The sequence below is a fragment of the Neodiprion pinetum genome, chromosome 2, assembly GCF_021155775.2.
Source record: "Neodiprion pinetum isolate iyNeoPine1 chromosome 2, iyNeoPine1.2, whole genome shotgun sequence".
Taxonomy (NCBI): Eukaryota; Metazoa; Arthropoda; class Insecta; order Hymenoptera; family Diprionidae; genus Neodiprion; species Neodiprion pinetum.
The window spans coordinates 13918627-13941594 of NC_060233.1; the positions used below are offsets into that span (position 1 = coordinate 13918627).

General features: G+C 36.1%; 2 protein-coding genes and 1 long non-coding RNA gene across 4 annotated transcripts; 2 read left to right on the plus strand and 1 right to left on the minus strand.

The window, feature by feature from the left end:
- The first annotated feature begins 937 nt into the window (after positions 1-937).
- spab (space blanket) lies at positions 938-12015 on the plus strand. The gene is made up of 6 exons (XM_046610271.2): positions 938-1097; positions 2451-2657; positions 5373-5499; positions 5804-5950; positions 6035-6123; positions 9209-12015. The coding sequence occupies exons 2-6, from the start codon at positions 2487-2489 to the stop codon at positions 9350-9352; spliced, it is 678 nt and encodes a 225-aa protein (XP_046466227.1). The 5' UTR covers positions 938-1097; positions 2451-2486; the 3' UTR covers positions 9353-12015.
- Positions 11766-12829, minus strand: LOC124211320 (uncharacterized). Its single transcript, XR_006881439.2, has 2 exons — positions 12666-12829; positions 11766-12593 (listed from the first exon to the last, which is right to left on the minus strand). It is a non-coding gene; the product is annotated as an uncharacterized lncRNA (long non-coding RNA).
- Positions 12830-14224: 1395 nt separating this feature from the next.
- On the plus strand, positions 14225-21071 carry Spf30 (Splicing factor 30). 2 transcript variants are annotated; one of them, XM_046610269.2, is made up of 6 exons: positions 14225-14411; positions 14689-14912; positions 15147-15296; positions 16597-16747; positions 19986-20153; positions 20626-21071. In XM_046610269.2, the coding sequence occupies exons 1-5, from the start codon at positions 14373-14375 to the stop codon at positions 20127-20129; spliced, it is 708 nt and encodes a 235-aa protein (XP_046466225.1). In that variant the 5' UTR covers positions 14225-14372; the 3' UTR covers positions 20130-20153; positions 20626-21071. The 2 variants fall into 2 exon arrangements, with proteins under 2 accessions (XP_046466225.1, XP_046466224.1); XM_046610268.2 differs by having other exon boundaries at positions 14226-14411; positions 19986-21071.
- The last annotated feature ends 1897 nt before the right edge of the window (positions 21072-22968 follow it).

The window sequence follows — 22968 nt, forward strand, 5'->3', positions numbered from 1 at the left end:
GTTATAACTTTTGATACGCCGAAGTCCCCGCCGTGGTTTTAAAAGTACGGCAGCGATCAATAAAGCTTCAAACTCATTCTAACTTTGGTGTAAACAAGTTCTGATTCAATTTTTTATTTTTTCAAATGATACCACATGCAATACAGATGACCCAATCTCATATTTTTCTGGTGAAACAAGCTACCTCAATTTATTAAAAACAAGCCAAGCAATGAAGCCTTGAACTTATCCAAGCTGTGCAGGGTTACGAGAATAATAATTAGAATCAAGCTGAACAAATGGAACAGCAAGTAGTTCGAGACTTACGAAAGTTGATACTTTCGTATCTTCATCTCCATCTCCAAGTTCCTATAAGATCCCAGCGATCTCCTCCCGATAATTCAAATTTGTCTAATAATCTTAAGACCAGAAGATTCTGTACAGTATAGGAATATCAAGAGTGTTAGATTTTTTTCCGGAATATTAGCAGACTACACAAGAATATCGTTATGCAAAGTGTAGAACGATCGCGAAACATGCTGAGAACCTAAGACGCTCACTGAAAATGTCAATTCACAAGCTTTAGCAAAGCTATCATATTCCGAGTGTCCGCAAGAAATTTACAGAGAACGATTATGGGAGGAAAAGGCCGTTCGGAGACTCGTAAAGAAGAAACGAAAATTTTCCCAATTGTGATGCGTGACAAATGAAAATGTTGAAACACCCCAGTCAGACGCCCTGTGGTAATTGTTTTATGTGCGAATGGAAATGTAGCAGACTAAGGGACGGTGTATCGCCCGGGATGACAGAAAGAGGGCTTTGCAAAAAGCGCCCAGGAATGACGCGGGTTGGAATTGGGGGAAATTGAACCGCGAACCCCAACGCGGATGAGGTAACGTCAGGTGCCTGGAACCTCAGCGCGTGCGCTCAGAACCCGGCAAACTCTGCTCGCGCTCGGAACTGCTGGTTGGGTATAGATTCAAGGTAAAAGGCTGTTGGCGTTCAGTCATCTTCCACCTCCGAGTCCGTTTCGTCCACCCACGAACAAGCAGCTCCCAGCTAAACCCCCGCGTCCCAGGAACGAACGACCCTCAGGGAGGCGCTGTATATCCGATAATGTAAGTTGCTGCGATGCTCTCTTGTTATGAGATCCTCCGTTTTTCCAAAACTTGGTGGAACAATCAAATATCTCATCCTTTCTCGTGGCATTTTTTTCGCCCTGTTTTCTCCTACAAACAATAACAGTACTTACGCAGTCCCGCGTAATCTCTGAGTTCGAATTGTATCTTCCAAAACGTATGTGATTTATGCAAACGCACCGTTTTCGAAAATCGCAAAACTCGACAGTAAGATCCTGAAATCATCGTTGACTGCGATTAACTATGCGATATGCCTATGTGAATGAAAATGTTCCATGGGCTATTTGACGCAGGGTAAATGCACCTGCATCTATGCAATTTAGCGTACATCTTATCAAAATTAGCTTGCATTTCGGTAACTGAGAGTATATTTTACCGACCGATATTTGCCTCGTTGTTCACGACTGGTTGACCTCCCCGACGCTCTTCAATCATTGACCCCGAAACAAATGTCGATCGGTAATAGGTACCCAGAATTCCTAACATTCAAACTAATTCACCCTGTGTTCAATTTCTCATGAATAATTTCAAAGAAATAGCTCGATATACACTCTTTTAATTATTATAACTTCCGTCTTTGTCACATTTTTTAACCAACTTCCCCTGCATGCGGAGCGATATTACAATAAATTACGTCTTGACGTAGTCTCATTGTCAGGGCAGTTTGGTACGAGATTGCAACTTGTAAGTAATCGATAGGCAAATGTTAATTTGACGCCCGGCAATATCATTCTCACGACAACGTACAGTTTCCCGAAAGATTTCGCAAGGTCTGAGTTAGTGTATAAAGCATTTTACCTCTATACCTGCGCCGAGCTTGCCAATTCATCCAGTCGGCTACAGGCCTGAGACCCTGGCTAGGTGGATCCGTATTGTTAGCAGGCTTGCTGCAGGTCCTTTCGGTAAATCTTTCGAGATTTTACAACTAGCGGGTGTTTTTTTTTTTTCTTTTCTAACTACTGTATCAAGCTACTCCAGTCATTCACGGAGAGTTGTGTAGGTTATGAATAGTAAGTTCACTGTATGCATTAAATTACATTATACATGAACGATTGAATTTGCATCAAGAACGTTTATTTCACGTTAAATGAATCAAGAAATTCGATCGATTATAGATTAATTTAATTTTATCTCCCAATACGACGATCAATCTTGTTGCATACGACTGAAATCTGCCTAATGCTGTGATTCTGTCCAGCGAATGGAAAGATTGAACATGTTCACCGTCATTTCACACATTAGCATATCTGCAAGTACAATTCATGCCGACATTCTGCATTAGCATAATACCTACCTTGTCTGTATTGATTTTCTGCTATGCATTGGTTCCAGTGCACAGTGCTAAGGAAACTTCGAGCAATATCGATAATGAAGTCCTATACTGGTGTGGCTTTGGTCCTTGTGGCTTGCTCTGTCATGCAACTAGGAGAAGTCCATGGCTGGGGCGGTCTCTTTAATCGTTTTAGTCCGGAGATGTTGGCTAATCTTGGCTACGGGGGTCACGGAGGCCACCGCGGCGGTCAGCCCGCTTTTATGCAGGTAAAACGGGTTCAATTTAACCTTTTCGCACACCCTCGGGACATCAATACCATTGCGAGATTAGGGATTCGCGACAGGTGAATCAATAGCGGCAAATGTCCTCTAGTATTTCGGTCAGAGTTCAGTTGGGCGACTATGCCCTCTGAATTTTTATGCGCGGCATGCGCCGTTACCAGATTTTATTTGTGCAATCGAATTACGATGTGCACCTGCATAATGTGATGGGTTACGGAATATTGGTCCACGTACCATTCGCGTTAAAGTTAGATGTGTATTGAGAATGGTCGAGCTCGTAGAAAGAGACTTTTTAAGTTCTGGTTCCAATATATTAAATTACGCAAGAGCAAGCGTGTTTCAAAAATAGCCTTTAGGGACTTGAATACTTATTGTAATCGATCTACGTAATTATAGTTATGCTGAGTTTATCGTTGATTACGGTATTGCGTGTTTAATTTAAGCGCACTGCGTACATGCGCAAAACGCTTGTTATACCTCGACTTGCGGCATGTTATGTATGTTAGGTGTGATTTTTAACTGCCACTGACACCAGTGAATCGTGTTGAATTTTTTTGCTGTTTATATTATAAGAAAAATATTTTCGTTCACTTCGAAGCTGCCAGATTGGTTGGAAATTGTAAGAGCCTCAGGCTGCCGAACCAAGTGTTTTGGTTTCAATATTGAACCGACTCGATCATGCAGGCTATAATAATTTTCATGTAGCACATCTCAACCCTTTAATACAATTAAGCTTTTAGTTGGGAAACTAGAAATACCGCTATACATATACTGTGTCAACAAGCTCGCAATCATTGATATGCGAATCCTGTTTACATGTGATGAATATTCATCATAGGTTAATAAAGTTAACAAACAAGCCTGCTTGAAAATTCATTTAGGAATGGAAGTGTGTGTTTTACATACATTATAATAAGCACACTTAATTGTCGTAGGAAAGTTTCACGAGGAAAAAATCCCTGCTTTTCGTGTATGCATAAAGTAGAGTATTTTTAAATCATTATTAGGTCGCATTTTTTCATTCCCCTTAAAGGGTAATTGCAAAAGTTATATGCAATTGAATTTCACTGTTTTTGATCATATACTTCAGCATGAGTCAGGTTACTTATTGTTAGTACTTTTGTTAATTTGTTATTTATGTTATTGTATATCTGCTTCAACTTTTTTTAATGAATTGAAACGAAAAAAACATGAGGCATTCACTTTTCTTCAAGTTACTGAAATACAAAAGTAAGAAAATTCCTAGAACTTTTCTATTAAGCCGTGGAATAAAAAAAAAAAAGTCTTATGCTGACAGATAAACGCGGCATTAATTTCTGATCTCTTGGATTGAACATGCTTGGGCTTCAACTTACTTGTCCTTACGGATAAAAAATTCTCGCATATGACAAAATGTAACATTAAGGGGGCTAGTTGGCGAAAAATCAATGCTTTTCATTAATCGTATACTATGAGATAATCGGATATTGATTATTAATCTAATTATCATATTTGTAAGCCACAAAGATCTTTTTAAAAATATGTAACAATAGAAAATATTGGGGTTATAAAAAAATCAGCTTGGATATCGTTTCTTCATTTGAAATCATTCCAAAGTCGTTGAATATCTATAAGTAGATTCATATGATTTTACCCTACTATGGCACAGATCATTCAGAAGACTATTTATCTACCTAATCACGGAAACGGATTTTCTTCAAGTACTCACTTCAATATTGCTATTTGCTAATCGTAATCAATATCAGCACAATGTAGTAAAATCAAATGTTTCAACAATATTTCTGTCAAATTTAAAAAAATTATCGTCTAAGTAAAACGAGCCATTATAGTATGAAATCCAACGAATCTGCCAGATTTTTAACCATACTGAAGTGATTACAAATAAATCATCGATATCTGAGCTTTTCTTACAATCTCAATATTTCCTATTTTCAAAAATTCTCAAAAATATTCTCATAACCTATGAACTTGATAATTTGATGAATACATGCTGTACGGCAACCTCATGACCAAAATGATAAAAGGTATCGGTCTTTGGCCAACCAGCCACATTATGAGTTCCGCCCATTTGTTAATACCCACAATCCTCGTGTTAGGACCATCAATTTAATATGCCCATTTACTTGTTTATTTATTTATTTATTATTTCACCTCCACACGGAGTAAATTACAGGGTTGTATTTTTTTACTGAGCATACTCGGTTCAAAGTCGATGGAAATACAATGACGTTCCGACACAGGCATTCTTAACACTGTGCGTAATTATGCGCAGGAAGGAAAGCTTCACCGGTATAGTTGACTATAAACCATAAGTTAATTGACTGTGCCACAATAACGTGGTTAACTTCACATTTAAGATGAACTCTTATTCAACGTGTCGATTATAACGCTGCAAGTAATTTCGCATGTATACGATGCCGCCTGTAATGTACAATATACAGTAATGTTCATTAATGCCTTTCCTTTTCGGCTACCTTGTTTTCGGTCCAAAATAAAATGCGAGTTCGATTCTATATGAATTATGTGACAATGGATCCTATTTTCTCATGTCAGCGTCAGCTGCATCGCCAATGGTTGTCACATAATTCTAATAGAATCGAACTCACACCCTGTTTCGGACCGCAAACAAGTTAACCGGAAGCCCAAGGCATTAATGAACTTTACTGTACCTACGTACAAATCGCTTGCTACGTCACACAGAGACTCGGAGGCGTTGACGTATACGGAGATTTGGTCGAGGACGAGCTGGAAGAACCCTGTTACGGGAAACGGTGTACGGCCAATGAACACTGTTGCCCAGGATCTGTGTGCGTCGACGTGGACGGAGGTAAGGGTGACAGTCGAAAATCATCTTTTTGGGTCACTTGTAATCTCGAAGCTTGAAATTGTGGCCGGAACGTACATTTGGAACGTTTCTACAATTTTGAAATTACCTCGAAAAAAGTCACGTCATAATTTGACTCCTTCATACCACCGCGTTCTACTTCAAAAATCATATCTATTATTTTATTCATGATGTTTGACGATCGGGATACTCGAAACAAATAAAGAGAATTTTCATCGACTACTAACACCGACAACCAGAAGATTTTGATATCAAGAATCCAGTAACGTAGTGTTTTACTGTTCAGTTATCGGATCTTGCCTGTTCGCCTATGGACTGAAACAGGGCGAGTTATGCCGAAGAGACAACGATTGCGAAACCGGGCTGATGTGCGCCGAAGTGGCTGGTGAAACTCGTTCTTGTCAACCTCCGGTTACCTCAAACAAGCAATACAGTCAGTGGTTGAACTACTCTGAAATTATTTGTTTCTTCTTTTTCTTCACGTACTGTAATACGATTGAAATCTTTTATATTTCAGGCGAAGAATGCAACATGTCCGGGGAATGTGACATTAGTCGTGGACTCTGTTGCCAGCTGCAAAGGCGTCATAGACAGGCCCCGAGAAAGGTAAATTTTTTGAGTGAATTTATGTGTAACATATTATTTTATGATTAAGCACTATAAACTCGCGGATAGTAAGTCCGTGGCAGTGTTATAGTCGAAAAATGAGGATGTACTCAAGTATAAATTAAATTTTTCAAGCGCACATATACTTACGAATCTATCGTCACAGACTTATAGGCATAGACTGCGCGGTCCGTGAACCGAGCTGAAGCCGTAATTCGAAAGAGAAAGCAACAGTTGCAGCCAGATCTCTCTGTTGCACGATCGAAAAAATGGCGAATAGCCGTCAGGCGGTCCTTCACCAAGTTACCGATTAAAGTGAGAGATCCGGCTTCGGCTGCTGCGCTCTCTTTTTAACTACAGCTTCAATTCGGTGCACAGACCGCGCAGTCTATCTCTATAAGTCTGTGGCTGACACAATTTAGTACGGTACGTTCATGGAAGAATTTAAAGATCATTCCACCCTCGATAAATTTTCGTGATCAGTACTCTGTGAGTGGGCCTGGGTGAGGCGATAAGCTTAAGAATAAGGATCGGCGGGAGCCATTCAACACCCAATCCCATAAGACATACAAAATCCCATTAGGGTAACCATCTTTAACAGTCTTCAGGCAACGCTGGTTGTTCACCCATTCGGGACATACATTTTTCCTTATCAGTAATTGACTCAAAATTGGTTATTCATGAGTTTTTTTAGTTGTTATTTAGGAATCTAAACTCAAAATTTGAGAATTCCGAGTGGCCGGTGAAAATATAGAAGGCTAATTGATTTGGTTGGGACTTAATACTCTGAGGTATTTATGAGGTGACTGATTACAAATCTGAAGTCAAAATTCGAAAAAACAGTTGGGTGACTTTTTGGATCCACTATTTTAAATATTTGAATTTCGAGATTTGACATGTAATATTTAGCGTTCTCACCCCCACCCCTCCCTCCTGAAATCCAAACAATTTTCAGATTTTCGACCGCGATATTAGATTCACCATTGTGAACACTGAAATGATGAGTTCAAATTGTGATTCTTAAATTTCAAGTCATTTGGAGATAAGGAAAAATACGCACACTGTAAATCACGAAATAGTGAAGTTTTGTTAAAGTATAGGTATAAATATAGCTTTATTAATATACACGATGGAGAAATTTCACTTACATTTGAATATTCTCATTTTCCTCGCACAACACCGCAGCGGACTTACATATAGGTGTGCAATATGTGCTCCAGATGATAGCGTAGTACGCTCTTTCGCCAGGATCTTCGGATATTCCACAGCACGAAAACGCTGAATTTCATGTACCACACAAGACGCAATCGGGGAAATGAGAATTTTTTGAACTCTCATAGGTATTATAATTTCACCAGCGTCCAGCGTAGGGCGGCAGTCTCAATTTAACGCGATAAAATCCAACGATAAACACGCATGAAAATCGTAATTCATAAGTGCAACCCTCGCTGTTGATAATAATTATGTACTTATAAAATTAGAGTGCGATTTCTTGTCACCTGATAGTGCAGCTTGTTTACTTAATTTGTATTTATGTCTTCTAAACATTACCTTGTCGAGATTTACAGGAGGTAGTTTCTGGGTAGCAGCGAGTTACGTCAGGTTTATACGCTTCCTCGATCCCTGACCTTTAGCCGAGGGAACAAAAACGCATGAAGCTACCTCGAGGGACGTTAATCCAATTTGTGCGATATTGCGAAACGGTGCACGTGCCCATCCCCATAGCGGGCTTATGTATATATATATATATATACATGTATATACCTTCTGCGTTAGGAAGTCCGAAAGAAGTTACGCGGAAGGTCTGCTTCATCAAAGCGAAATTCCCTGCTTTACGATGCAAATTACAGTTTACTGTTAACGGAGTAAGAAAAAAGTTTTTCTGCACTTCCGCGGATTAACCTTTGTATGGTACCTACGGGAAACCGTGATGACGCATATGGTCTTACTCTTAATTGATAATCTTCCAATCATCATGGAACTTGATATCCATAGGTTTTTCAAGTTCAGAAATAATATCAGAAGTCCAAATTCCTAAATAGCCTGATACAAATTTCATGAATAAATCAGATAAACATTGGTTGGACTTTCATACATCACTCTTTGAATTTCAATCTGCTACATTGGATTCGCTGAATTGAATCTGGGACTTTGCTGTTACATTCAATTCATAGTTGGTAAAAATTTGTATACAATAAATTTCAAGGAAATTCCAAAATTTGTTTGAATTATGGAACAGATACTCTATTCGGTTTAGTTGCAGCCTTTGCTAGGATTCTTGGGTAATTTTGAGTTATCAACATCTAGATAAAAATATTGGGCAGTGCATATTGACTCTTGATACACTGTAAACAAACCCAATATTTTTAGTTTCGAATAGATTTCAGATATGACGTCACTTTCCGTGACATGGGATGCGCCGAAACCGAATATACGAACTGTACGTCTTCTTATGTTATGGCATTTAGAATTCTAGAATCACAATGTTATGTTCGAATTAAGCGAGTTGGAGAACCAATGAACATTAGGTTTCATGATCAGATCTGATTTATCATCTGATTTGGCCAATATTTTCACACCTTACCGAAAGGAAACTGTGAAACTTAGCAAACTAGGCGCCCAGCTGCGCATGCGCGAGCTTACGATTGGTGGTCTTTCATGCAGGCTGACCACCTAGCAGAAGTTTCAATTGTAAAATGCGACTTATGGAGGTTATGTAGGTGTTATGAATTTATTTCGATCAAGTAGATGTCAAATAGATGTTGCAGCGATTTGAAAAGGCTTAGCAAACTATTTTATCGTTAATTACTGACTGGTGTCTGATGACTGTTATGAGTCACGTAACAGCGTAATTACAATTCACCACTCGACGCGGGAGGGTTTGACATTTCATGCTTCGTTTCATGTAGGTTGGCTCCCTTGTCTTCAGGACAAAAATATCACCGCGGTACATTATCGTTGACCAACAGAGTTCGGTTTTCTTATCCATCGGCAGTCAGTCACTCACAATCAGTCTGCAAAATTTCACGGTCTCATCTCGATATACCTCGGCAGCAAATTAACTAATTACAACCTCTGCGTCTAGGTCTGTTCATACTTCAAGGACCCCCTAGTCTGCATCGGACCAGTGGCCAGTGACCAGGTGAAGTCCATTGTCCAGTACACTTCAGGAGAAAAACGAATTACTGGTCAAGGGAATCGCATCTTCAAAAGGGCACCGGCTGCTTAAATCCCCCGAGTTTTCAAAAGCCGGCGAAATCAGATATACATACAAAATCTATAATTTAAGATTACCCTACCGCGTAGACACTAACCTAGAAAAAACAGTCCCTATGTTTTAAGTTTCTCCCTACCAGTATAAGAGTGCAAAATTGAATCCCTCGCGTGAGCTTGTAAATTGGCTACTTTGGATTTCTAAATTCCGATTTCTTTACCCTGAATTGACCACGTACAGTTTTACCAACTACAGATTGTTTCGTTTCGTATATGGCCATGACGATTGGGCAAACGCCGCTCTGAAGATCAGATTGTACACTCGCGGCGAACCAGAAGAGTTTTATGCCCGGAGAGAAATGACGACTCGTGAAAAATACATACATATCTTTCGTAATTGTAATGACTGAAAAATATTATACATATCAGTAGGTATTTAACCTATTACCAATTAACTACTTACTATATTTAATCATATATAAGATGCAATTGTAATGTCATTCGTATTTTAATGTTTAAGTATATAGCCCACACGCATAAGTGTAATATTTCAATCGAAAATCAAATTACGAAACAAAATGACATGAAAATTTATCTGATGTAACTGTAAACGTCTTGTTCTCGTGTAATTATATGAAATCAAAGATCTCGTTTACTGGCTAGGCTGCTTATATAATATATTTATTATAAGTAATATTAACATTAACCGTTGCGTCATCGCGTCAATATTGTCACGCTATCGGAATGAAATAAGTAAAACGTATATATAACTATACCGATAGTATACATATCTATATATATATAATATGTAACCATTAATCGATTGTATACATACATAATACATATGCACAATCAATTAATGGAAGTTTGAGTGATATGGATGTATATGGATATATATATACATATCATATGAATACACACATATGACTTATGTATACAATTATATATCAATAGCGACGTCAAAATGGGCATGGCCATTTCATTATATTGATTTTCAAATTTTATTCTTTTTGTTGACAGAGAGAAAGAGAACGAAAGAGAGCAAGTCTATATCTGACTTTTAAAATTGGAATCATGTCTTACCATGTGGAGAAAGGAAAGAAATAGATCTCTGCAAACGTGTTGCGTTGAGTAGCAAGATCTAAACAAACATGAATGCAAACTTCAAATCAGGCACAGTCTTGAAAGACCTAAATCTTGCACAATTTTCAAAGACTCTAAAAAATTACACGCTTGCTAACGTTGTGGAATTAGGGCATGCCGAAATAAAATTGCAAGCTTATACAAATAATTTTCACGTTGAATTTTGAGTATTAATTTAGTTCACTTGCCGAAATGGTTGGAAACATTACACGTTTCAAATGAGTATAAAGATCATTTGCCGAGCCCCTTCTACAGATGTTAAAAATTCAAACCGCGTAGGGAGATATGCAAAGCTAATTTTGAATTATTGTGACCTCAGACTTCTTGTAGTCCGTTATTACGTGCAAAAATAATACTTGTCAAAGTTTAGAATAAATTTATATGGCATTATGACTAAAGATGTTGTACGCTCGTGCTCACGCAGATATTATGATTGATGCGTGTCGTTCTCTTACTGAAAAAATAGTTTGATGGTAGGTATAGATGGAAAAAAATACCGAATAGCTACTCGAATGATTTGATTTACCGGGTGTAAAAAGTCTGCGTGATTCTCGAGCGACCGTTGACAGTTTAATACGATGTCAAAATCTCGATGTTTCCTATGTCGTCTATAAGTGAGGTTAAACATATCACGAAAATGCCTAAAGCATTAGAAGTTTAAATGATATACTATATATTATTAAAAGATATTCAATTGAAAGTATATTTTTGTCTTCGATGCATCATTATATTAATACTCCGTATATTGAACTCCATATTTGCATAATATTGATATATTTTATTGAAGCGTATACTACTATTATACATTATACTGCTACAGTTGTGTAGCATAAAAATTATGAAAAATTATTGTTAATTGACGTTATAGTATATTTATTTCATTATTCTTGTGTAGGCCTATTGAGATATTATATGAAAGTAAATATTATACTTATACTATATTAAGTTGAACAAATCAAATACATATCATAGCGTCTAAGATGTTAAATTTTAAGAAAAAAATTCACTAGAGAAGTATTTGGATTATACAACAGATTCCACAAAATTCAAGCCTTCGTTTTCACGCATATAGTAGGTACAAATATTTCACTCTCTCATAGATGTGCCGGCTTCTGGTGTTCCATACTCGGTACATTCTTGAAGAAAGAAATATTCTGCTATTATATATTGCTTATACAGCGTTATCTTGTACTTCTGAAAATTGAAAATCATGAATATTTTGAACGTTCTGTCAAGTATAACAGTTACACGAATATTTTTATGCACATTATTTTTGTCGAAAGACATTTATAAATTCAGAATATTCCATAATTTACACATAATTGTATACAAATTATACAGATGATTGATTGTAGAATCCAGTGACTTCGGCTACTAGGCATTGAGTCAAATGTACCTATATCAAAAACACCTCTACATGAATATACGTGTACATCTCCTAAATATTAATAACTATAATGTTTCAAAGGTACATATTTGAATGTGAAATACACTATTATATATATACATATTATACACATATATATATACAATATATATATCGTATGTAAACTCCTATACACGTACACATCGTATTTGCATCATACTTTCAGAGTAATACTTCATAACATCGGAGTAGGAAGCAATTCCTACATATTTACTTATATTTACTAGTGTTCAAAGGATATGCTATGCGTTGTACATTACATTCATGTAGGTAGGTAAATATTGAAGGTAGGTATTTATTAAACGCATGTAATTAAACCTAAGTAAATAAGTTGACGATAGCGATTTCACGGAACATTTTGTATTGCATACCCTGAACGAATGAAGAATCTGGCTGGTTGGTCTGCACTTAGGAATGCGTAGATCAAAACGCGTGCAGCTGGTGGCAATCCAAGTCATAATAAATAAAATTGAAAAACACGCTCGTATACGTGGATCGTGCAAGACATGACGAAGCGTTAGGCAGAATTTAAACCTGGCACGATTATTCCGCATCACTCTGACTCTGATCCGCTGGTACGTGCAGTAATACTGTGGTTCGCGCTATTGTTGTACATCATTCGGAACATGATTTCTTTGCTCATCAGTGTCGGCAGAGGATAGCAGTATTTTTCTGACATCACAGTATCCTTCAATTAAAATTTTACGTCGTTAGGAAAAAATTTTCGCGTGTGTTAAATTATATGTATCAATCGTATTACCTCCTCTCTGTTTCAGTTGATAATTCTTTACTCTCTGGTTGTTTTCTCACATACAGTCGAATAAGGCTTGCAAAATATACAATACTGATATTTTCGTGGCTGTGTCTTTGCGATGGTCGATATTTCTGTAAGATACCTGAATATTTGAGAAATATCGAATCTGCTCTTTAGATCCTCGCACCTCGTATATCGAAGGTTGCAATAAAGCAAATTGTGTTTGTGCAGTTTTTTTCTGTACCTAGCTGTGACTGAAACCTGCAGGCTAACCATCATGATCGTGCACCTCTAATCAACGTTCAGTCTATCTTTTTTTCATGTTTTATATTACTTGCATGCCACTTGCAAACAAGTTGGATACTACGATAATCCTTATGTGTTAGGGGCCTCGGCAAATTTTTATCCGGCCACCCCGAAAATCGGCTTCCCATAAATAACTGGTTTTAGCTAATCAGATTTATAAGAAAGAGCAAGTTGTACGTCAAGTTTCATGGATTTTAGGCCATTCGTTTGCGAGTAAATGTAATTCGAAACTCGTGCCGCAGTCGGCGAAGCTAATCTCCTGCAAGCTCCTCCTATACATGCAGTATGTTAAAAGTTGCAATACTTCAACACGTTTCCTACATTTTTTTACATTTACGCAGTGGTTTAATAATACTCACGATACTTTTTGCGATTTTGTCGAAAATTTTATCATCTTACTACAATTCATTTTTTTTTTACAAGCTCATTAGTTAAATTAATACCCTTGAATAAAAGAAGTTTCTGTGTAGAGACATTATATTTTGGCGTGCGAAAAATAATTTTTTTTTTTTTAACCGACAGATTTATAAGAGTAAACGTATTTTACGGATAATGAGTTCCTAAACACGTTGATTTTAATGTTTGACCCTCCTCCACCGAGAATAAACTTTTCTTTGGTAATTATTAATTTATTATTAAGATAATAATTCGCTTAAAATTTGCGAATCTCAGAAATAAGCCGCGAGAACGGCGATGGATGGGTAAAAAAAAAATGGTATAGATTATCACAAGCCGATGTCATGCATTTTTTATTTTTGTTGATAATTTTTTTTAATTTTGCAAGTTCAGCTAATATTAAAAAAAAAAACATTATATCGGCATGGATATCGGCACCCTTACGAATTTTCAAGTTAGAGGGTGGCAATTTTTTCCCAAATATCAGCATTTTCGTACGTAAATTTCTGCAAATCTCAAAAAGAGTCAACGGGGTCCGTGTACGTTCTAATTTATCAAGTGGAAATTCAAATATACCGCCATTAGTGGCTGCTGATGACGTCATAAGTCTGGGCCATTCTCACATCGACCCTTCCTACTTCTTCCTAACCAGCTTTATCAATGGACTCATACAAGTATAGGTATGAACCCGCCGTTAACTTGAAATACCTCAAATCGCAATTACGCTTTACGCAATTCATCCAACACACCGAAATGTAATCGAAGGCATCTGATTGATATTGCGCATGCGCAACGATCACGTGACATGATTCGTCCATTTTGTTTCAATTCCAGCTCGTTCCGCTGTTCACGCTATCAGACTTAAATGCAAATAGAACTGGAAACTGGAATATGGTTCTCCAGCCATCTTGTAACTAACAAGTTATGTCTTTTATCTGTATCGTGGACTAGAAAGGTTTAACAACAGTTGGATCGTTTAATTGGTGATTTGTTAAAACGCTGTACTTCATCATGGATGATTTACAGAATTATAAGCTTCAACTGCAACAGGTTAGTTTCTATTCTCATGGCTAATATCTATGTATATAAAATCATCACTGTTTCTAACCTTACTTCTTATTCCGAATACGCTGAGTTAATCCCAAGAAATAGGCCAACGATATGTTTATAACCTGAAAATATTCAGATAATAATCGGTTTTTCCTTCGTTATTGACCTCGTAGATTACAAACGGATTACAAAACCGTTCTTTCTTACAATCTCGCTCCTTACCTACATACTTATGCTGAATCTGCAATTATATTTATGAATTTTGATAATATTTTAGGTTGAAGCCGCACTGACCACAGACCCAAACAATGAAGAATTGTTGAAACTGAAGATAGACTTAGAGGAAGTCATAGAGTTGACTCATGATCTGGTACGATCGCAGCAACAAGAAAAACGGCAGGCAAATGGAATGGATGCGAAGGATCCGATCCTCCTAGCTGTCTTAGCAAACAAATGGAAAATTGGGGATCAGTGCATGGCTCCGTGGAGCGAAGATGGCAAGTAAGTCACTGATCCAAAGTTTGTTTACTTAGTACTGTACATTGAGTTTTGGAGGACTGTAAGTATCGTCTTACAGTTAGACATGTTTGAAAAATACTCAAAGATAAACATGTTATTTTTCATGGAATATATTATTTGACATATTCTCTTCATTACCAATTGACATCTGGATCTTTTTCCGTACCCGATGAAACTTAAAATATATTTCTATAGAAAGAATTGATTACTTTACAGATATTATGAAGCAACAATAGACACAATCAGTGAAGATGGTACAGTCAACATTACTTTCAATGAATACAAAAATACCGATGTCACTATGCTTGACCAACTTAAGTCTGTTGCTAAAAGGCCAGCTTCGGACTGGGCAGATCAAAAGTCGAAGTGAGTAACACATTCTGCTACTATCTTACAATTTTTAAACATTTAAAATGGCATTGTTTCCTAAAGATGTAACTTTATAAATTATCCATCAAGTTTTAACCAGTAATACTTATTCTTAATTATGAATACAAGCCAATACGGATGGATATGTTGTCTCATAGTTAGATAATCATATTATTACTCTAATATTTTACATACTTTTGTTGAATGCATTTGTGATACCTAATACGCACTGATACCCAACTTTTATCCCATTCCTCTTGAATCCTGATAAAAATTGCTGTAACAATACTCCGGACATCCACAATCCACAATGTCAATTACCCCATTGTTGGTCATTTGATGTGCTGTGCTATTAACCTTTTTTACTGGAGCCCAGAAGAAGGTAAAATTATTCAAGACTATAGCCCTTTATTACTGATTATTGTACATAGTTACGATCGGTCTATCACGATTTGAAAACTTGGTAAATGTTTGGTTTTAATCTCTCATAATTGATATGTGCAATTTTTCTGTTAGTTCATCTTGATTACCAGTCCAAGCATAATCTAACGAATATTTCACCTATATTGAAATTATTGTTATCAAAGCTATAGACTTATTATAATAGTTGAATTATGATTACTCTATAATAAACTAAGCAGGGAATCTTATTAGGATGCTATAAAAAAATACTTATTAAATATCAGAGCAATATGAGTATGTTTGATTGTTTACCCAAAGAGGCAACAAAATGTTACCTTACATGAATTGGAATTACATGCTAATAACTATTATATTAATCACTGCAGTAATAGTGTTTATTTGCAGAAGTTAAGACCGAAGTATAAAATTCTCATACAAAGATCAGTTTTGAAACTCAATCAAGATTTATTTGAAACATGCCCAATTAATGCTAGCATGAGTGAAAAATGCAGTTAATACATGGGATTGTTTTATAACTTGGTTCAATGAGTATGTTAAAAATTGCTGAATAAGTTCCTGCCCGATTCGATATCCTGCTGACTCCCACCATCTTCGATTTCCTTTTTCAATCAATACGTGATCTTGGAAAAAAAATGTGGGAATAGTGACAACCGGTGGAGACAGCATTTCAACTGGACTCATTTCTAGTTCAGGGATTGTTCTGTTATATTTGGTTTTTAAAAATGAACTCTGCCCCAAATGTGCAAAAAGAATCAAATGCTCTTGTTCGCTATTCAATTAAAATCAATATGAATATACGTATTTAGAGCATCCTAATAAGTATCTCTTCTTTTTAGTAAATGTCTACGTGGATGATAGGTTTTTTATTTTGCAGGAAGATGCAAGCAGCAGCGATCGCTGGTTCAGATCCTAACAAGCAACGCGAGTATTTGAAGAAGAAAAAGCAAAAGAAGCTTCAAAGGTTCAAGGAGCTTGAGGAGGAGCGTGAATCGGAGAAAAACAAGTGGCTGGCTTTCACAACTAAGGTACGAATCATGAATATGCTATAACTATGTCGTTCAAGTAAGTAGATTTGTTGGTTAAAAATTCAGACTTTTGTTAATTTTATCACAATATAGTTGTGTCGAGTATGTATCAAATAACTGTATGTATATTGCTACACAGATATCTTTAAGAATACCAAAATGGAAAATACTGGAATTATAAAAAAAATCCTACAATACAAAAATAATAAATATTTATCGTGATCAAGAAATGGCAATATTGAATTGACTACTACAAAAAAATTCAGTTTTAGTGACTTTGTACAAAATAGTCTTCTACATAAAATTGGCCATCGTAGATTGCAATCGAACGGATCTACTCGATTTTCAAATATTGTGTAGCGAGTCGAAGTGAAGCATCGACATCTGTAACTGCCTCTCCTCGTAATTCAAGCATTTTTAATTTTGCGATTTTTTAAGAGATCTTCGTACCATTGTGAACATTAAAATTTGATATAAATTGAATACGTGTGTATTGCCTAATGAAATTACCTAAATAGTATCGATTTTCGACCAATCAGTCTCTTTAATTACCAATGAAACAAAAAGTTTGCGCACCAGGGAATGCATTCTTTCTGTTTCATTTGATTCCTGCAACCACTGTTCAGACATTAATTGTTATTGTATTGACAAGTTGTCAAACACTTTTATAGACCCTCATTACATTCGTAATTGTGCTACTGTCAGGGTGGCCACACACCTGGAAAATCTGCAAAACCTGAAAATATCAGGGAATTTTTATTTTAATCATGGAAAAACCTGAAAATATCAGTTTTCTATCATAGGTATTAGAAATAATTGTTTGAAGTGACAAATTTACTTTTTTACGTCGAGAAAAAAACTTGGCTTAAATTGACATTTTTGTACATTATATTTTTCTCCAATTCGAATTGAATTCGAACTGAATACAGAGTTAATAACCTGCACGATTTAGGTTCTAGTAACTTACTAGAAGTGGAAAAATGTCAGGGAAAACTGGGTATTAGATCTTAGAAAACGTGGAAATATCATGGAATTTTTTTCTCAAAAATTTGTGGCCAGCCTGACTAGTGCTGAAGTTCAACCCCAATTGTATTGTCACGACTAATCACACTACGGATATGTGTGAAATCTTTTTCGTGTATCACTTTTGCATTATCGCTGAATTCTCTCTAGACATGTAAAAATTAATTTTCGCACACAATTTGCTGCCACGCGACGTGAAAATCACCGCTACGCTTATCTTCACAGAAATTATCGCTTGTGAAGAAATATCGTCAGTCTGCTTTCGCACACGTAGCGTATTTCAATATTTCCGGACATACAAATTATTAAACTTCGTACCATATAATATACTACAATATTCAATACGGTTAAAGTTGATATTAACTACTTACAATCGAACCTCGATTAAACGCGGGCGCAGAATTTATCCCTTCCGGGCTCAATTTCACGAGGCGAACCTTTGTTTACTTACATACACTTTTTTTCTCGTTCCGTGTGCACGAGCGCGTTTCAATGCGATGCAAAGTGTCGACAACCGCCCGCGCTTCACTCCGCACGCCCCAAAAGGTAAACAAACCAGCCGAACTGTTCGTTTATTATACGTGGTTACTTTCAATTTGTACCTCCTCGAGCTTCTCGCCCACGTTCAATTACGTACTTACTTCAGCTATTTGTCATCAAGAGTGTTTTAAAAATCTTTTTTAAGATAAGGAGATTTCCTAATCGCTTTCGACGTTGTCGTATATATCTCCCAAGTATCGAAGTCCACGTATCTTAGACGCAAAACAGGGCTTAACAGCCCAAGTTTACACGCAATTCGAAACAAAAACATTCCAATACATTTTCATTCGACGTAGAACCAAAGAAACCTAAGAATTTACTATTACGATTTTGTAGAAGCCATGCCATTTCTTTATTTTTGCGTCTATGGAAAACGGATTGGAGTGCTTTTATTCACAATTGCGTATAGAATAGGGCTGTTAAGCCCTTTTTCGCGTTTGAGATACGTGGACTTTAATATCTGGAGATATATACGTCATCGTCAAAATCGACCAGGACACCTCCATAAGAGAACGTGTACATACCTTCAACTATGAAATTTCATCACGCTGAAGTTTGTAACGTTATTCCATTGATGCATTTTCAGAAATAGTCGTTAGTCGACAACTTTAGGATTACCTGAAATTTAGTACACCGTTAATATAACATCAAAAAATTCAGTTTTGTAAATTCAACTTATTCACTTATTCTAAATGTCCAAAATAGTAATTTTTGTTTCAAACTTTTGATGGGGTATCGTTACTAACTTCAGCCCCGTAATTTCAGGTAAATTCCAAGATACGGTTAATATGAAAGATAATTTTATTTGCATATGTTTTGACCTAGTTTGTTGTCATTGTTGGCATTTATTTTCCAACTTTTAGCAATTATCTCAAGTTAGTCACGAACGACGTCACAAACATTCTCATATTTTCACTAGCCATGTCACCTTGAATAAGATTGCTTTCATCTTATCGTTAAAAAGTCGGGGTCTTACATGAATATTCTTGATAAGTGTGGCCATCGACCCTTATACCCATGATATTGAAAAGTTTGAAATTTTTGTATTTTTTAACATCTAATTTTTACAACTTACACATTTTTACTATCTTTTAGAATTAGAAAACAAAGTTCTACGTTACGCGTAACTATCACGAATATTCACACATAACACCGATTTGTTCAATTAAAAGATGACCCCGGAATCGTGACCGAGACGACGTGGTAACGAAAATATGTGAATAGTTGTAAAGACCTCTGTGATCTACTTGTGATGATTCTAAATATCGGATAATAATCGCCACACTAAGTCACAACAGATATGAATGAAAAGTATTTCTCTATCGCCCGTGTCTTCTTGAAAATTGCTACAAATTTCAGAGATGCCCCTTGAAAATTGCATAGCAAACGTGTTTCGAATCGTTCGTGCTTCTCCGCTTGTCTATGAACCGCGCAGTCTCGTAATTCCCGAACAATCGAGGTACAACTTCAGTAATAATTAAGCAGGCACAACTAACGTCACCAACGGATGTCAATACTCTACACTTCAGCATTTATTTTCTCACTGTAAATGCTTACTTCTATATTATTGAAATTCTAAACATATATACGTACCTTGCATTATTGGAGAAGAATAGTAATTTTTCTTAAGATGCAAATTAATCATTTCTTCGAACTCTTTGGTTTTATTTTACAGTCCAGTAAGAAGGGGGTTGTGAAGAAGAGTATATTTGCGACACCGGAAAATGTCAATGGTAGGGTAGGCATTGGAACTTGTGGAGTCAGTGGTCGTGAAATGACCAAGTTCAGCAATGGAGAAAAATGGCGCCGAGGTACATAAGTCTGTACATACGAATCACTATGTGTAAGAAAAAGTTTATACTTTTGAACTAATATTAAATGTAGTTAAGGCAAATCTCGATCAGATGTAAACTGTTCTACAAGTGTCGTGTAATAGAAGTGACTACAGCGTTTAAAAATACGGTTTAATCTTTTTATTTTTAAAAATTTTGATCGCGAAATTAATTTAAAACGCGGTTACTTGGGTTATATCGCTTGTTTCTGCAATTTTTAGAAATGACTCTACTACTGATAATAATTGTTCAGATATGCTATTCACCTCTGCTGTGATGAGCATGCGTAGCACTGGGACTTTTGGGAAAGTTTCGGTCTCAGATATCCTCGTTCTGCTAGTGTTAGAATTTTTTTATCCAGCGTTGTTACATCAATCGTTTTTGTACATAAATTCTAAGTAGGCAATAATAAACGCTGCGAAAAGCCTTCTTTTTAGTCTCCGTACAATTTATTCTTGTTTCTCTGTCCTTTCTCTTTGTCAGATTGGAATTTAATAGGTGAATATAAACTGATGCCTGATTTCTGTCATTCATATACTACTATTTTCTGATGAACTCCTGCCAGTCTTTAGTTGAACCTCTGACGAAATTCAGTTAAATTGGACAAAGGTGAAACTTGTACGATAAAACCAACGTCTACCATAGACATCGCGAAAATATCAACTGTCGAGCATCCTGAAAACTTTTCGCGTCATCTCTTTTACCAATTGACAATCATTCTCTTGCTGGACTCAATTATTACCATTGCATAAATTAATTCTTGTCATTTGCTATTTCGGTTTTACTGCATGCGTAATGTAATGTTTCATGGAATCTGTATGAACGAAACGAATGAATTAAACGGAATGTCTGCGAAATATAATTTGAAGTAATCTGTATTTTAAGTTACAATTGCATATGATATGAATAAATGTATATTTGAAACTAAATTATCTACAGAATTAATTTTATTCCTTTCGTCCTCCATTTTATCAACTGCTGCATATAAATGCAAAAAAAAAAAATGATTCTATATATTTCCAAATTTATCCATACATCCTCAGGGTGGGTTTTCCATTTCACTGGTCACTCGATGAGAAAGAAAATGTATTGCAGAAATAATTATACCTACGGAAAAGTGAAAATGATTTTCTCTTGACTTTTATGATTCCATTCCGAAGCCTTTGATAAGATTGAATTATGTTGTCGATAAGAATGTAAGCTGCATTTGCGCTTCGAGGTCTCTGTTTTACAAAATTTTCATTATTACAAAATTTGTTTCAATCAACTTCCGCATTCAACACTATTTTTCCAAACAGTACCAACTCCGTATGAACTTATAGGAATCTATTACGTTTCTTTCCCTCCATCACATTTCCCCCATATTATCAACAATTGCTTTTCACCTACCGAAATTAAGATTTCCCCTTCGCGGAGTACGTGCTGAATTCACATGAGAATCAATGGTAACAACGGCGATGAACCTTAATCACGGACGATGTTAAAATAACAGAATACATACGAGTCTTACAGTTAGATTACGAGTCCTTTGATCGTCTGGTTATTTGTAGGCGTCATGAATGAAGAAAAAAAAATAGTAAGTCATTCCATAGGTAATAATAATAAGAGACAAAAAGTGCAATATTCGTAAAAAATTTCATTTTTCTATCGAGATAGCTCGAAATCCTGACGTAATCGAAAATACGGGCGACGTCTTTATATTCAACGCACCAAAATACGCCGGAAATGCAGTAACTCATTCAAGTAACAGATTCTGTGAAAAAATTTGCAGGGCTGTATAACTGATGAGAAGAGGATAGAAACTGGAAGTTCTGGCTCTATAGTTAGAACATCAAAAGGCATATTCATACTCCGCACGTTTTACGAAGAAAGTGACATACATACATACCTGACCGATTTCCTTCATTCTATTATATCTTGTTGTACGTGAAAAAAAAGAAGCGTATTTCTGTGTTCTAATTTGACGGTACGAGGGGCAAAAAACCCCTTAAAGTTTACTGTTGACAATTGTTCTGGATTTCTCGATAATTACCTCATACTTGTTGATACAATCAATTAGATATTATTTATTATCAACAGACCGTAATAAGCGCAGTGTTTTTATCCTCGGGGTTGCATCCCTTATGTTCTTGAGGAAAACTTTAGAGGTTGTCTTTAACCACTACGATATCTTACAGATTGAAGAAAATCGGTGAGGTTCACCTCTGGTACCTTCAACGTTAGATTTTCGCATATAGATTAGATTCAGATTCGTTCAATAGTTTTTTTGCGCAAGGTAAACGCTGGACGTTAGTTTTTGCCGAATTAAAAAAAGATGCGTTATTCCATGCGACCCTTGCATTTTAATAACATATAACAATATGTACACTGAAAAAAATTTCATTTGTTAAAGTAACTAGAAAAATTCAGTAAAACAGGTATCGTTAAAAAACTGTTTGAATATTGTTGGAATTACGAAAAACGAGGTACGCGTAACCATTTTGCGCTATTGTCGATCCTTTTTTGGTAATTGCAACGGAAAATCAGTTTGTTCGGTTTACTGTACTTTTTTAGTTAAATAATGCTTTAACGTCAATTTATCGTTACACAAGCATTAAATTTTCGCAACAGTTACAAAAAACATATAGCAACAGTGATCATAATGAGAGAGAATAGTAACATATACTAGACTTTCTGGCAACAGGTAGAAAACTAATTTTCATTTTGTACCTCGAACTATATTTTTCGATTATGGTAAAAAATGAAAATAGTTAAAGACTAAGCGGTAACCGAAACTAAAAATTCTCTCAGTGTACTTATGCCAGTTTCTCCAGCGAATTTTCTAAA